A 14,625-nucleotide genomic window follows, 5' to 3' on the forward strand; every position below is an offset into this window, starting at 1 on the left:
GGAGGCCGTCGTGTGAACGACGGCACGAGCGAAAAAGGACAATTTTGCACGAGCGACGGGCTTCACCTCCACCATTTGAAGACGTAGTCACACAACAGTCAGCGAGCGCCACTGGAGAGACAATAAGAGCTCCAAAAGATCCTTGAGTCAACGACTGCCACCTGAGAGAGCCACATACATTACCAAAGGCGCACCGCTCTATTTATTCATTTACATGTCATCAAAAATGCATCGCCACCACCAGGGAAGGTCGATTTACATTTCTCGGGGGGGGCTCAGGGAATTATATTCACAAAGAGAAACAGAGGGATGCAAATATGAAGTGACGTGCGGCGCTAATAAATAAATAAATAAATGAAGAAATACAATGATGGCCCCTCATGTTGAACAGCAGCCAGGAAGCTGAGGCGCAGGATTTAAAATCGCATTGTAAAAATATGGATTCCAAAAGGAGAAAAGGGAAGAAAAAAGCCCACGAACTGAGCACTTTCATCTCCGCGTTGGAGGAATATTGGATGGGCTTTGTCACACGTCGGACAACCACTCTTGCTGAGCTTTCGCCGTATTCTCCCATTCCGACTACAAAGGCGTGCTGTGCTGATTTGCGCTTTGGCGCCAACGCCGCGACGCCCTGCGGGGACAAACTTGCGCAATATTTTTACATCGAGCCATTTTGCAAAAGGGTTGGATTTCAAAACCCAAAATATAACATGATGCAGTGAAGTCAATACATCTTTTTTGGGGGGCGAGATAGAGTCAAGAATGACATCAGCGTGCCGCCTTGCCTCAGCCTGACAGTTTCTTCAAAAAGTATGACAAGCTGCTGCCAAAGGAAGCGCGCAACAACAACAACATTCCCCAAATGCCGCTGGGCTACCCCTCCGAACTGGACAGCAAAGCCGCTCAGTCGCCAAAGGGGCCTTTCCGCAGGAGCAAAGGTTGACACATCGAAGGCCAAGGTCGCGACGAAAAAGACCCAAACGTTGAACATAAAACGTTGCCGCTTGGCTTCTTTTCTATTTTTGCATTCGTGGCATGAATGTCGCCTGATGCGTGCGCGTTCCCTCTCTCTCAGTTCCGGGTATTTGGTCCTGGCCAAACCTCTGGACAGGGAGGCGCTGGACCACTACACCCTGGTGGTCACGGCCTCGGACGAGCGGCCCGATGGGGTAAGAACACTCGCTTCGCGTCATGAAGTATTAGCGTTGGCCCATAAAGTTTACATTTTGATTCTAGACAGGTCTGAACTGAGAAAAAAATATATATACACACACATCTATCTATAAATGTGTGGCATTGTAACATGAGTATGTGTGTGTGTGTGTGTGTGTGTAGACCTCCAGTGCGACGGTGAACATTGTGGTGACAGATGTTAATGACAACGACCCGCTGTTCGATCCTTCAATGCCGGTAAATCTGACTGTGAGCGAAAAGCAGGATCACGCATTCGTTGGACAGGTCAAGGTAGGAATTAACACACACACACACACACACACGCACGCACACACACACACACACACACACACACACACACAGACCGACACTTTGAGTGCAACTGAATTTCATCTCGCTTTCAAGGATGACCTGATGAATGCGAATGCAAAATGACAGATTGCAGTCGAGAGGAGTGGTTGTCTAATTTTGTTTTTTTTTTACACCGGCTAAAAAGTTTTTCGAGACCAAATTTCATGACTTAAAAAAAAAAAGCAAAAAAGGTTGAACATGAAAATAGAGCAATCTCAAAATCAATCGGTTCCAAAATGAACTCCGTCTGATTTGAATTGACAAAGATGAAAGTGAAGGACGTTGTCGCTATCGTTAAGAGTCAACGCAAGCTCGGGCTCCAGTTGGCATGACTTTCTTTCCAAGCATTTTCTTTGATTCTCTCCAAAAATAACAACCTTGCTCAGGCCATTTTTGGCCCCAACCGAGACGCCGCACGTTATTCCCGCACGTCTCGGCCACCTGCGAAAAGGTCAACGCCGCGACACCTCATGACAGACGCTCCGATCGACTTTCACAACGTCTCCTCCCACGCGAGTTCCGCGGAGACTCTTCATTAAATCGAGCCGCTCGCTCGCTTTTACGGCGAGGGTCGCGATCATCAACGGAAGCCCGCGCAACTTTCTAATTAGGCCCGCCAGTGGTCAGGCTCACGTCGGCGCGTTTGAAGCGAGCGCTCTTCTGCATTCGTAAACGCGGCCGCTTTGAACTTTTTCACCGGCGTGTCCGCAAACGACGACGCAAGAATTAACGTTGGCGCGACAACACCAGGCCAGCGATCCAGATCTGGGGGCGAGCGGCCAGGTTCACTACCGACTGGTCAACCATCGGACGCTTTTCTCCATCGACGCCGCGGGAGCCATCAGAAGCGCGCTGCCGCTGGACAGAGAGGTACCCGGTCGGTCACGTCGCCCGCCGCGCAAAACGGGCGCCAGCGACATTGTCGGCCTCTCGCGCCCAAGGTGAAGGCTCACTACTTTCTGACGGTGGAGGCCTGCGACGGCGCCGCCGACCCGCGGCGCTCCAGGCTGACGCTGTCGGTCACGGTTCTGGACGTGGACGACAACAGCCCCGTGTTCGGCCAACGGGCGTACGAGGCGGACCTGCCGGAGAACAGTCCCGAGGGCACCGTGATTCTCAGGCTGCGGGTGAGCGGGGCGCCGACCGACTTTGTTCACACTCGAGGGGAAAGGCTCGTCAGTCAGTCCGTCCGTCACTCTGTCACGCATTCTCCGTCCCGCCCAGGCGACCGACGCCGATCTCAACTCCAACCTCACCTATCGCATCCGAACCGACGGCTCCGGCGAGGAGATCCTCGGGCTCTTTCGCGTGGACCCCGTCACGGGAGAGTTGTCCGTGCGCAAAGTGGTGGACTTTGAGGCCTTGACGCCGTCTAATTCGTCTCACACCTTCACCGTGGAGGCCGTGGACAGCGCGGGGAGCATGCCGCCGGGCCTGGCCTCCGTCACGGTCACCATCACGGTGCGGCGCTCGCTCAACTCAACGGGGGGGGGGCGAGCGGGTGTTTTTGCGGCTGTTTACTCTTCCTCCCGCGCTGAGGCCGCGTTCGTTTCTCGGCAGGACGTGAACGACTTCGCTCCGGTCTTCGGCCGGCCGACGTACCGCGGCATGGTGGCCCCCAACGCCGTCAAGGGGACCGTGGTCGCCACGGTGATGGCCAACGACTCCGACCCCGCGGTGAGCCTCTCCCGCTTGCCGTTACTCAACCGAGCCGCCCGGGAACGGCGATGATACTGAGCGCCCCCTGGCCGCAGCTTCCTTCGCGCTCGCCGATGCGCAGACGGTCGACGGTGTTTACGCTACGCTCGATTTCTACTCGCCGTCCGGTCCGTCATTTGACTTCTCGACTTGTGCCGACTCGGCACGCGTTCGCGGCAGCTCACGTACGTGCTCATTGGGTGGCCTGGCCATAAAAATCACGGCGGCCGTACGCTTCGCTTCTGGACGTTTTCAACCTCGCAGTCCGAAGCCACTTGACAACTTGATTTAAAGCGTGCGTACGTGTCGAAAGTGGGGCCTGTCGACTCAACAAAATGGAAGGAAAAAAAGCCCAAAACAAAACAAAAGAGCGGTTTCCCACTGATGCGGCGAACGAAAGTGGGTACAGTGGAACAGGAAGGCCCCAGCCAAGATACTTGCCCCCGAGCCCCCCTAACTGCGACTCGATTGACCCCCACTAACTCATGACACCCACCCTTGAGCCATGAACGCTTCATTTCAGGTTGAGGTCAGGCGACCCGGGCCACATGAATCTCTCACTTTGTCAGCGGGGCGAACCGTTTGATTTGGCGCGCGGCCCGCGCCGATTCCCGTCGAACGCCGCGGAATCCAATTGTCGCGGCGACATCCCGATTCATTCTTTGCACGCGGAATTTGGGCGAGGCAAACCCAAGCGCCGCTTCTCGCGTCCGCAGGGAACGGCGGCCGGCCTGGTGCGCTACAGAGTGGACCGGGGGGCCCATTCGTACTCGGCCAGCATTTTTGAGGTGGAGGAGCACACGGGCAACGTCGTCACCAGAGTCAACCTCAACGAGGAGCCCAACCTCAAATTCAACGTAAGTCGAGCCGAGTCCGATTCAAAGTATGTTCTGGGTAGACTGCGCTCTTGATGGCCACGCGGGTGCGTCACGTGGTCATTTGGAAGCCCTCAAGTCCTCACGGCCCACCGCACGAGCGCGCGCTAGCTTCCCGCCAATGCAAGTGGCCTTTTCCAAGCGGTCGTCAGTAGCGGGGCTCCGGCCGACGCAAATGGCATCTTTTCGCCGGGCTCGAATGAACCGCAAGAGATTCCAAATCCTCTCGGCTCTCCCGAACCGCTCAAACATTGCGCAATTATGACTGAGAACGCCACCCGAGATACAAGGGCTGAAGGCTTACCATTTTAAGAATGGGATCTTTGCTGCCAAAACGGAGAGCGCCTGAAGAAAAAAAGCCCCAAACCAAACCAAACCAAACAAAAAAAGTCAATCGTCTGACAAGGTCCCTCGGCTCGTGCGGCTCAATTGATCATTTCCAACGCGGACCAAACGCGCCTTCTAAACTCCTTGTAAACAACCCTTTCAAACGACCGGCGTGGCGACTTTTCAAACCCTCCGTGTGCCTTTGCCAGCTGCTGGTGGTGGCCTACGATGACGGCGAGCCGGTGAAGGAGAACACCGCCATGGTGGAGATCACCGTCCTTCAGCCCTCCGTCATTCCCATCTTTACTCGGGAGGAATACAGGTACGCCAAACCCAGGGAGCGATTCGTTTGCCCGAGGATATACCGATCGACCTTTTGCCATTTGGATGGCCTTCGGCTCGACGTACGGAGCGCGCAGGCGTGAAAGCTACGGACGCGGTTCGTTCAGGAAGTAGCGATGGCGACATTTGGCCGCTAAATGCTTATGGCGGCAAGAAACAAGTTTGCAAACGTGGACGCCGGACCCGAGAGGCTAATCGGCTTCGTGCGAACAAGGACGAAGGGAGCGGCAACAACGGAGATGGATTTCAAATGGGGACCAGAGAGAAAGAAGCGCTTTGCTTCCGCCGTTGGGCCGGCCGGCCGGCTACGGCGCGGGACGCTTTAAGGCGTTAAACTAAGTTCTTTGAAGGTCAAAAAGGTCATTTCAAGGCAGCTGTCACGACGATGGAAAATCACGTGCTGGGCCGTTGATGTGCGGCTGCATCGTTTGGAACCTGCGCACGTGTGAGAGAGAGAGAGAGAGAGAGACTGCGCACACTATTGGAATGAATTATTGAACAGAGGCTTGCTTGCCTTTGCACCATTGTGCTTTTAAAGGCTTACTGACGCAGCCTAATGAATTTGTATGCGTTTGAGAGCGGCAGCCCCAGAGCCGCGGGCAAGGCTGAATCCGTCTTATCGATTTGTAGACTCAACGGAAGACTCGCCGTGAATAGGAGGGAAGCTGGGCGCGCGACGCGTCATCTGCTGCGAAGCGGCGGCGCTCTCCCGTTCAGAGTTCGGCCTAAAGGGCGAGACCAAAAGCATTCTGCCGTACATAACTGTCCCAATAAAAGACCCTTCGCTTGGGTCGGTTACAGGTTGGCGTATTGAGTGACTGACTCTGAACTCAAGCATTGGCGACCGCAAATGACTGACCACTCGTCTCCACTGCTGACCAAAATGACAAACGGACCACACAACGTTTTCCGCGGCCTCTCATGCGCCACGCTCACCACGGGAGCGTCCGTGCACCCGCGCCGTCAGTACGCGGTCCGCGTCACGCCCACACGAACGGCGGTGAACGCAGCCTACCGGCAATTAGCGGTGGGGGGGGGGATGAAGTCAATTTGTACAACGTGTTGCCTCAATCTCCGTCCCCTTCACACGGTCTGAGAGCGGAGTCACGTTACGACATGAAACCGAAACGACGGCAAGGTCAACAAAGTTGCCCCCAAGGGAGCTTCGGGCGAGACGTAAATCAAGTACAGGAGAGAAAGAGGGAAAACTGTCAAGAGGAACATCAAGCATGAGGACGACGGATCAGAAGGACAAGCTCGGAGGCGAACAACATCGTCAGCGAGACAATAAGAAAGACATGGGCAGAGATCCGCCTTATCATTGCCGACATCGAGATCGTTGTTCAGTCTGCGCGGGCACCTCATAACGCCAAGACAAAAACGAAACAAACAAGAATAGGGGCTCGTATCTCCAAATTCACCCGCCACGTGGTTTTTAATTATCGGATGTGACTTTTCAAATTTCATCCGCGCGTTATCAGCGCAAAGGCAGCTTGCTGCAGCTACTCAGTGCGCTCCGTCTGGCGTCAAACACCGCGCGAGCGCAGCTCGTCGGAACGCAGGCGCGCTTCAAATGGTCCCGGCGCTCTCGGCTTTTGGCAATTAGAGGCGGCGGCTGAAGGAGGAAAGGAGGCGGCGATAGCAACTCCCGCCCGAGTCTGTCGGGACGCAGGAGGACCCCAACGCACGTCGATCACAATGGGGAAGACCGAGGGAAAAAAACGAGTTGCGGACGGGAAGCCGAGTTCAAATGCGCAGATTCCACATTGGATGAATGCCATCGACTCTTTCACCGGCTAACTGGAATTCTTTCGAGGGTCGCGTCACTTAACTGACAGTTTGCGATGGCCGCGCACCATCTTCACTTCCAAGATGAGGACAAAGCGCAGGAAAAGGCTCGGTTGGGCCCGCCGGGGTCATCGAAAATTGGAGATCTCAAGATTTGGTCAATTTGGTCAAGCGTGTGCTAATTCACTGCAAACAAAAAAAACTCTCCAAATTGCTTTTGAGGGAGTAGAAAATGCAAACGCCCGTTTGGCAAAGGACAGCCTTTTGGGACAAATCGACTTGACTGCAGCTCACCATATTCAGAGGGAGCCACGAAGGAGGGAGGGGGGGGGGGGGGCCCTTGGAAGTACTTGACAGATTTGAAATCTCCGCCGATTGCGGGCGAGCCTCCGGAGGAAAGAGAAGGCCCCGGCTAACGCGTCTCCATATTTTATGCGGCTCAAGGCAGCTGTCGTTCGACTGATGTGTTCCCAGGTTTCCGCCCGTGAGCGAGGAAGCTGCGGTCGGAACCCCGGTGGGAGTCATCCTGGCTGCTGCCGTCAATCAAACCATCGTGTACTCCATCGTGGAGGGCAACCGGGGAGGTGAGCGCACGCCCGAGCCTCGATGCGGCCGCATGGCTCATTTGCATGAGCGCTCACCCGGCCATCGAGTGGCTCCCCGGGGCTTTATAAAAAATGTTTGAGACTAATATCGCTCAACGAGATATAGAAAAACGTTCCAGCTCCGAAAAAGCTGCGGCGTTGTTTTTTTTAAAAACGTCCACTTTAGTGATGCTTTTAACAGTCTCGACAAACACAGACACGTCTACTTCCGACTCCTCTCTTCAACTCGAGAGGCGTTCAAAGACAACCTCCGAAAAACACAAATCCGGGATCACTTTACTGACACGAAGAAAAGCGAAAATAATGCACCAAAACCAAAAAAAAAAATCAAGCGAGGAAATCACAAAATCAATTCTACGGGCGCGTTTGTGAACACACAACAAAGGAATGAAGAACAAACAATTCAGAGTCTCCTACATACGTACGGCATATTTGTTTTTCGTCCTATCTGGCTCTTTCAACATTTTGGTTTGCGGACCCCTGCGTTAAGCGCAGGCGTGTCGGCGACAACTTTTGACTTTCTGTCGCCGGCGACTTGGCGCATCGCTCCCCTATTTCCTCCGATGGAGGCGGCAATTTACATCGGGGAGTCACGGGTTGCCATTGGTACAGAGTAGATGACTCTGGTGGCCATTCAAGTGCCGGAGCCCCTCCCAACCTATTCTCTCCCTTGCAGGTGCGTTTGCGTTAAACAATGAGACGGGCTTAATCTCCACAGCCAAAGCGCTGGACTACGAGGCCAACTCCAGCTACGTTCTCAAGGTCCAAGCGGACTCCATGAGGGTGGTCTCCTCCAACCTGCGAGCCCCCTCCAAGAGTACGTGAGTTCCTCGAGACCCGGCGGCCTCCTCTGAGGCGGGACGGCGAGCCGCGGCCGGACGGGACAAGAACGAGCCGGCGTCCGTTCGCGTGTCAGACATTGCGGCCATTTTCGCACTTTGCCAGCCTTGGTGGCAACGAAGGCTGGCAAAGTGCGAGCAGAGCCTCGTTTGGCCCGGGCGCCGCCCATCGGTTCGGTACGATGACAAGGACGCCGTCGGTACAAAGCAGACGTGGGAGGACATGTCTTAGCCCGCGACGCGACGATCAAATCAATAGCATTTGCACGTTAGCCACCACTTGCACACTTCCCATGTTTCACGGTCCCAAGCCGGCCGGTCTCTGGATGTTTCGGTCGCGCACTTTGGTCTCAATGAAACACGCGAGTGACATACGTCCGAGTTGACGCGTGCGTGACCCGACCCGCTCTCGGCTAGCTAAAGCGCGGCGCAGGCTTACCTTGTCTTTGTGGGATGAAGTTCCACGCCGCCGCCGTCGTCGTCGTTGTCGTCTCTTACTTTGAGTTGCAAAACTTGCCGCTTGCTTGACTTTTGCCCCCGAAAGGCTTCATCCTTGATCCCAAACGAACGCCGTCATCTTGGGCGCTCCTTCCGCGCTTGGCGAGGTGTCCTCGGCGCTCCTTACGGTAGCATCCCGGTCGCTTGCCAATAGTCCTTTCTGGTGCGCGACAAGGGATCTGGAGGGGAAAGAAGAAAACAAAACGTGTTATCGACACGCCAATGTCAAAATCCACACGGCACATTCACATCGGCCATCATCGCTTTCATGTCCTCTATGTTGCCACATCACCATTTCGGATGGGACGAGGCTTGACTCGTGGGAATCGGAAACGCCGCACGTGTGACCGTCGCTTTTGAATCTTGTCAACGAGTCAAGGCCGCGAGTTCATCTTTCGCGTCTCTCCCGCACGCGTGCTTTCTTATGGCAGCGCGTCGCGACGTGAACAATGCTCAGTTGCGCGCAGATCCTCATCTATGCTAATGAACAGATGTCTTCGCATACTCAAGCCTCATTGACGGTAATTTATGCCGGGAGACATCGCCTTCTCTGTTCGGGAAAAAGCCACAAGGACAAAGAGAGAGTAAAATGGCCATTTCAAAAAACGGCCCTCCCTGATATTTGACACGAAAAGCAAACGCTTGCTTGCGGTGGCATTTTGGCTTCGGACCAAATGTAAACATGCCTGCGTCGTCACCTTTGGGCACGACAGGCCTATTTTGCCCACAGCCTTTAATGCGATCTTCCTTGCCAGCAGGCATTTCAAAGTTTGGAAAATCCGAAGCCTTGCCTTTTTGGTTTTTTCTTTCTCCCTCCCCCTCTGTCAGATATCAGGTCGCGCCACAGGCATCAACGGAGGCTTATCTTTTAAGGTGACGAGTGACCAAAACGTCCGAGTGGGACGAGATTGGCTTTGAAACGTCTTCATCGGTCACAGCGCCCTCGCTCGATAGCGTTCTCCGTCGTGCCGCTCCTGATATTTGACACGAAAAGCAAACGCTTACGGTGGCATTTTAGCGCCCTCGCTCGATAGCGTTCTCCGTCGTGCCGCCCGTCATTCTTATTCCCAAGTCAATTCAGCGCGCGTGCCTTTCAGGTAACACGGCCGTGGTGGTGATTGACGTCCAGGACGAGAACGACCACTCTCCGGTTTTCAGCACCTCTCTTTACATCGGAGGAGTGGCAGAGGACGCCAAAACGTTCACTTCCGTCTTGCAAGTGCAGGTACCGCGACGTCGACGCTTCGGCACGGGTAGACGGGCAGTGGAACAATACTTAAGAGGGATAGATTCTTTATCCTTTGCCAAAAATGACTTTGTGCGGTGACTGAGTTAAAGTGGCCGCGAAAGGACAGACCCCGACCCCGACGCTTTCGCGGCCACATCTCCCTGCCGCGATTGTGACGAGGGGGCCGGAACAGGGTAGGAAGTGGATCTAAATCACTCCCGTCCTCCGAAATTGCATTCGCAAGATATTCACTCGAGTCACGAGCGGATGAATGGACGGAGCCGGTCGGGCCGGCGCGTGGATGATTCGTGACTGGAGGAGGGAGGCCGCGGCACGAAAGAGGCTAAGTGCTACAAAGGACGAAGGGAAGCTTGAGTCTCAGCATAAATATAGGGGACCTTTGCAAATCGACCTTTTTTGTCGGAACCAAGTCAGAAGCTGTCGACGGTTTGCCGAGCACTTGACATTTCGTCGCCTTTGACTCTTCCTTGAAGCGCTAAAAGCCTTCTAAAGCTCAGCAGGCTCCAACAGAAAGCACTCTCCATCAGCTTTTGAGACACAACCCCCCCCACAACATCTGAGCGCATGACAATCAACACCTCAAAGCTTCGGGATCTTTTGTGTCTATGATTACCCGGAGGCGAATTCAGGCTTTTTCAGATCGCGTCATGAAAGAGGTGTCGTCTTCCAGGCCTTGGACAAAGACACCGGCAACTACAGCTCCGTGACGTACCGCCTCATCGACGCCCCCTCGGCCGGGAAAGACGCCAAGGACAGCAAAGACGGCTTTGTCATCGAGTCGCTCAGCGGCGTGCTGAAAACGGCCATCGTGTACCGCAACATGCGACGGTCCTACTTCAGGTTCGAGGTGGTCGCCACGGACGACTATGGGCGAGGACGCAGCAGCAAGGCGGAGATCGTGGTGAGTGTTTTCTCCAAAATGCCGGCTTTGGAGTGGCGCCGCGGAGTGGACGGAAAGAAGTATTGGGCCGTGCGGGCCAACCCGAACTAAGTGAGCGGGGCCGTCCCCGTTCGCTACTTGTGCGCATTTCACCCGAGGTTGCTTCATGCTAAGGCCCGGCACCATTTGTCATTTGCAGGTGTCGGTGGTGAACCAATTGGACATGCAGGTGGTCGTGTCCAACGTGCCACCCACGTACGTGGACCTAAACAAAGACAAACTGCTCAGGTAACGACTCCTGTTGAGCTTGCGGAGCGTTTCCCCGTGGTTATTTGACAACAACGGGCGGGATCTGGCCGTCTGTTATTGAAGTCCGCTCACCGTCGACTTCTGGAACGCGGGCCCGAGCCGGCGCTACATGATTGCGGCGATACTAAAATGGCACCCAGCAACTCTACGGTGGCAGCTTAGTTTTGCGGGGACGGGAATCACCGTTGCGCGGCAGGCGGTGTGCCCTTGCTTTCAGTGTTCTAAATAGTTTTTGGGGGGCGGGGGGCCATCGCGCGTGGGCGCGTGCCACTTCATTCTGCCGACACGAAAGCCGTCCGCTTTTTCCTCGCCAGCGTTTTGGAGCACTACGTCGGGGAGCAGATTCCCGGAGCTCGGGTTTTCGTGGAAGCTATCGGTCCCCGCCGTCACGGGGACGGACTGGAGCAAGATGACTACGCCAAATCGGACCTGACGATTTACGCCATCGACCCGCTGACGAACAGGGCCGTCTCCAGGCAGGAGCTCCACAAGTAAGAAGCACGCCAACTGAGCGAGAAGCGCGCTTGATGTGAGCGCCACTTTTGGAAATGGGCATTTGCGTGCGTTTGGCAAGGTTTCTTGACGGGAAACTGCTCGACATCAACAAAGCGTTCCAGCCCTTCATGCCCCCCGGAGGGCGCATTCTGGAGATCCGAACCCCGGAAGTGGTGACCGGTGTGAAGAAGGCCGCGCAGACGGTCGGCTACACAGAGGGGGCGCTGTTGGCCCTGGCGGTCATCATCATCATCTGCTGCGTGCCCGCCATACTCATCGTGATCATCACCTACAGGCAGTAGGCGCACCTTATTTTACATTCGCCGAGTCAATGAATCTGCGTGCCTCAACTCAATCGTATACACACACACACACACACACACAGGTATACATTCCGGGCCCAAACGCAATCGGTGAAAAATCCGTAAGAGATCATTTTGCGCCAACATTTTCTATCGTTTACCCCTTCAAAGTACACTTCATTGGAACTTCTTCAAACTCATTTGCTTAGCACATGTCCGCACTCTCCTCTCTTGGAGACGTGTATAACATCACTTTGACAAAGTTGGCCAAATTCTTGCCTTGCTGTTCCCTTCTTTCCCAGTTTAGTTTTACTGTGGAACTCACCCCCCCGAAAAACAAAAGAGAATCCAACTTTGCATCTGTAAACCAAACCTGTAGTTGCCAGCAGTTTTGTCTCACCAGCGCGCTCTCGCCTAATGCCAACGCCTAACATGAAAGGCCACGAAGAAGCGACCAGAAAGTAGCATCGAGGTTGTGGTCATTCTCACCCTTCAAACAACTGCTCCTCGAACACACACAGAACAGCAACACATACTGTACAAACAGAGCACATCCTCTTCACAAATGAAGATAATTAACTGAGAGCGGCGCTCACCTAGCGTGGTGATCACGTTATTTTTATTTATTTTTTTTTACTTCATTACAACTCCAACTTGGAACGTTTGTCCCCGATATTGGTGTGCTTGATGCTTCAAAGATTCACTAATCTGTCTCTCTGTCACTCTCTCCATGTTTCTCCACTGAACCGCTCATCGGCAGATTTAAAGAGTGAGTCCAGTTTTTCATATGTTCACGCTAAAGCACTCGTCACGCCGGTTTTATCGCTAGGAATGAAAAAGAAAGAAAGACAGAAAACCTGTCGATTTGAAATTGCATATTTGCAGGCTATCGTGTGTCTGCCAAGGCAGCAGGGGGCGCTGTAGCCCCCTAATGGTCACAATCGTGACATGACAAATTGGGAGAAAGAATGACAATTCGCTTAACGTGAAAACAAGCATACTCAAGTCAGGAGATGCAAACTGTAGCGCGACATTTGAAACGCAAAGTCGTGGTACCTCTCTTTTTTTTTTCACCCGATCGAATGCTCCGGTTTACGGCCGTATTATCACGAGGCAACGACAACAGAACTTCTTGGCTGAAATCGCCGTGCCGAGTGCCACGATCGCGATCGCCCCCGTCGCAACGGATGATGTCGGGGGGGGGGGGATGCTTCAGATCTCTAACTCTCTGCTTTCCTCCGCAGACGGCAAGAAGAGTGTGCCAAGACCGCCCGCATCCAGATGGCGCTGCCGAGCGGCAAACCTGGAGGGGGCGTCGCCAACAACTTGTACGAAGAGCTGGGCGACAACGCCATGTAAGTGTCGACAAGAGCTTTCACATTTTCATTTGGGGGGGGGGTCTGAATCCCATTTAATTGGGGTGTCATTTCACTGTTGACCACTAGATGGTGGCACACTCTATTTCAAAGAATGAAAAATTCAGCTCTGTCTTGGTGAGCGCGCCTCGGAAAAGCTTGCACAGTCCAAACGTGCGCGGCGCAAGTTTGAACGGACTTTCCGAGGCGGAAGCCGGCGCTTTGGAAGTTTGCGGTTTGGTTTTTGCCTCGCAAAGGGATTCAGAAAACAGCGGCGAGTGCGTTCAATCGGTCGCTCGCCAAAAGGAAACCTGCAAACTCCCAGAGCACGGTGATCCTTCACTACTGTCGTCGATAGTCGTGCTCCGCTAGCTTCTTTGTAGCGCCGCTTTCAGCCCCCAGCATTTGCAGTCTTCACCTCTTAGCCGTGACGTCCATTCCAACAGGATGCCGTCCGTCTTCTCTAGCCCCCACACGCCCTATCCTAACTCCCAGAGTCCTCTGACGTGAATATTGCTCCATATTCTTGTGGCAACGCCATCCCCTCCATCTTTCATTTCTACTTTTTCCTCCCCTTCGCCCTTCGCCCTCACCCCAGCCGTCGCGGCCGCGGCGCGGGAAGTTTGGACGAAAGCGATCGCCAACGACTGATCTCCGATTTCGCCACCCGAGCGATCGCGGCCCATCGGCAGTGCGTGGCTAACGGCGGGGTGCTCAACAAACTTCCCAAGTCCGAGTCCAGCATCACCTTTCTGTCCGACGAAAACCCCCTGACCATCCAAAATCCCATCTACCACGAGGACGGAACCTTGAGCAGTCCAGAGACTCTTGGGCGCAGCCAGAGGAGGAGGGACCTTCTCGGGCACTTCTCGCCCTCCGGGAGAGGTCTTCGGGAGGCCTGGTTGAGGATCAGCTCCCCCGGAGGAGACACGGGATTCAGCGGGCGCAGCGGCAGCGACAGCGGGAGGGGCTCGGGGGGCGGCCACAGCTGGACCCTCCCTTCCAGGCTACATCGCAGAGAGACCTACGACGCCTGGAGGAGGCGAGTGGTGATGGATCCCGTGCAGTGGGAACTGGAGCTCCTGAAGGCCCGATTCAAAGAGGGCAAAGACGCCGGCCTGGATGCGGGCTTCGAGCGCGGCTCGGAATGCGATGGGATGGTGAGCCTGGGCCTGCAACCCAAGCTGACGGTGAAACAACAGGCCCGCCAGTTTGAGCAGCAGGCCGCGCAGGAAATGAGGCAAAAGCTGCGGGCGTCTCTGTCACCCGACGTCCCGCTGCCCGCTTCGGCCGACTCCCCTCGGCATCCCGAGTGCATCTCCGGCCCCGGCGTTTCAAACGTCCAGCCGAGAGAGAGTCCCCCGAGTATCGTCGTCACCCAAACGGACGGCGGCACGCCGCCGCCGAGCCGCAAGCCCACCCCGCCTGTGTTGCGTCGCTTCGGGGCGGGTCTGACGGAAAAGCAGAGTCCGGAAGACAGACTTCAGGTGCATTCGGACATGATCCCCGATCCCCCTTGCACTCCGCCGCCACCTCCCC

At 54.9% G+C, this 14,625-nt stretch overlaps 1 protein-coding gene across 7 annotated transcripts in view; it reads left to right on the forward strand.

Moving 5' to 3' along the window:
* Positions 1 to 14,625, forward strand: part of LOC109523889 (protocadherin-15-like) — a 40,034-nt gene that overhangs the window by 17,887 nt on the left and 7,522 nt on the right. For 4 of the 7 annotated variants that reach the window (XM_019883333.1, XM_019883332.1, XM_019883337.1 and 1 more), the window contains 17 exons: positions 1,076 to 1,169; positions 1,336 to 1,464; positions 2,275 to 2,394; positions 2,466 to 2,651; positions 2,749 to 2,985; positions 3,085 to 3,201; positions 3,939 to 4,079; positions 4,634 to 4,746; positions 7,029 to 7,138; positions 7,836 to 7,976; positions 9,594 to 9,721; positions 10,416 to 10,646; positions 10,825 to 10,913; positions 11,249 to 11,425; positions 11,509 to 11,727; positions 12,492 to 12,500; positions 12,976 to 13,086. In XM_019883333.1, coding sequence (XP_019738892.1) covers positions 1,076 to 1,169; positions 1,336 to 1,464; positions 2,275 to 2,394; positions 2,466 to 2,651; positions 2,749 to 2,985; positions 3,085 to 3,201; positions 3,939 to 4,079; positions 4,634 to 4,746; positions 7,029 to 7,138; positions 7,836 to 7,976; positions 9,594 to 9,721; positions 10,416 to 10,646; positions 10,825 to 10,913; positions 11,249 to 11,425; positions 11,509 to 11,727; positions 12,492 to 12,500; positions 12,976 to 13,086 — 2,352 coding nt within the window. The remainder of the gene's footprint in view (positions 1 to 1,075; positions 1,170 to 1,335; positions 1,465 to 2,274; positions 2,395 to 2,465; positions 2,652 to 2,748; positions 2,986 to 3,084; positions 3,202 to 3,938; positions 4,080 to 4,633; positions 4,747 to 7,028; positions 7,139 to 7,835; positions 7,977 to 9,593; positions 9,722 to 10,415; positions 10,647 to 10,824; positions 10,914 to 11,248; positions 11,426 to 11,508; positions 11,728 to 12,491; positions 12,501 to 12,975; positions 13,087 to 14,625) is intronic. The other 3 variants (XM_019883336.1, XM_019883334.1, XM_019883338.1) reach the window with 3 other exon arrangements.

This window comes from Hippocampus comes, unplaced genomic scaffold, assembly GCF_001891065.2.
Source record: "Hippocampus comes isolate QL1 unplaced genomic scaffold, H_comes_QL1_v1.1 scaffold367, whole genome shotgun sequence".
Classification (NCBI taxonomy): domain Eukaryota; kingdom Metazoa; phylum Chordata; class Actinopteri; order Syngnathiformes; family Syngnathidae; genus Hippocampus; species Hippocampus comes.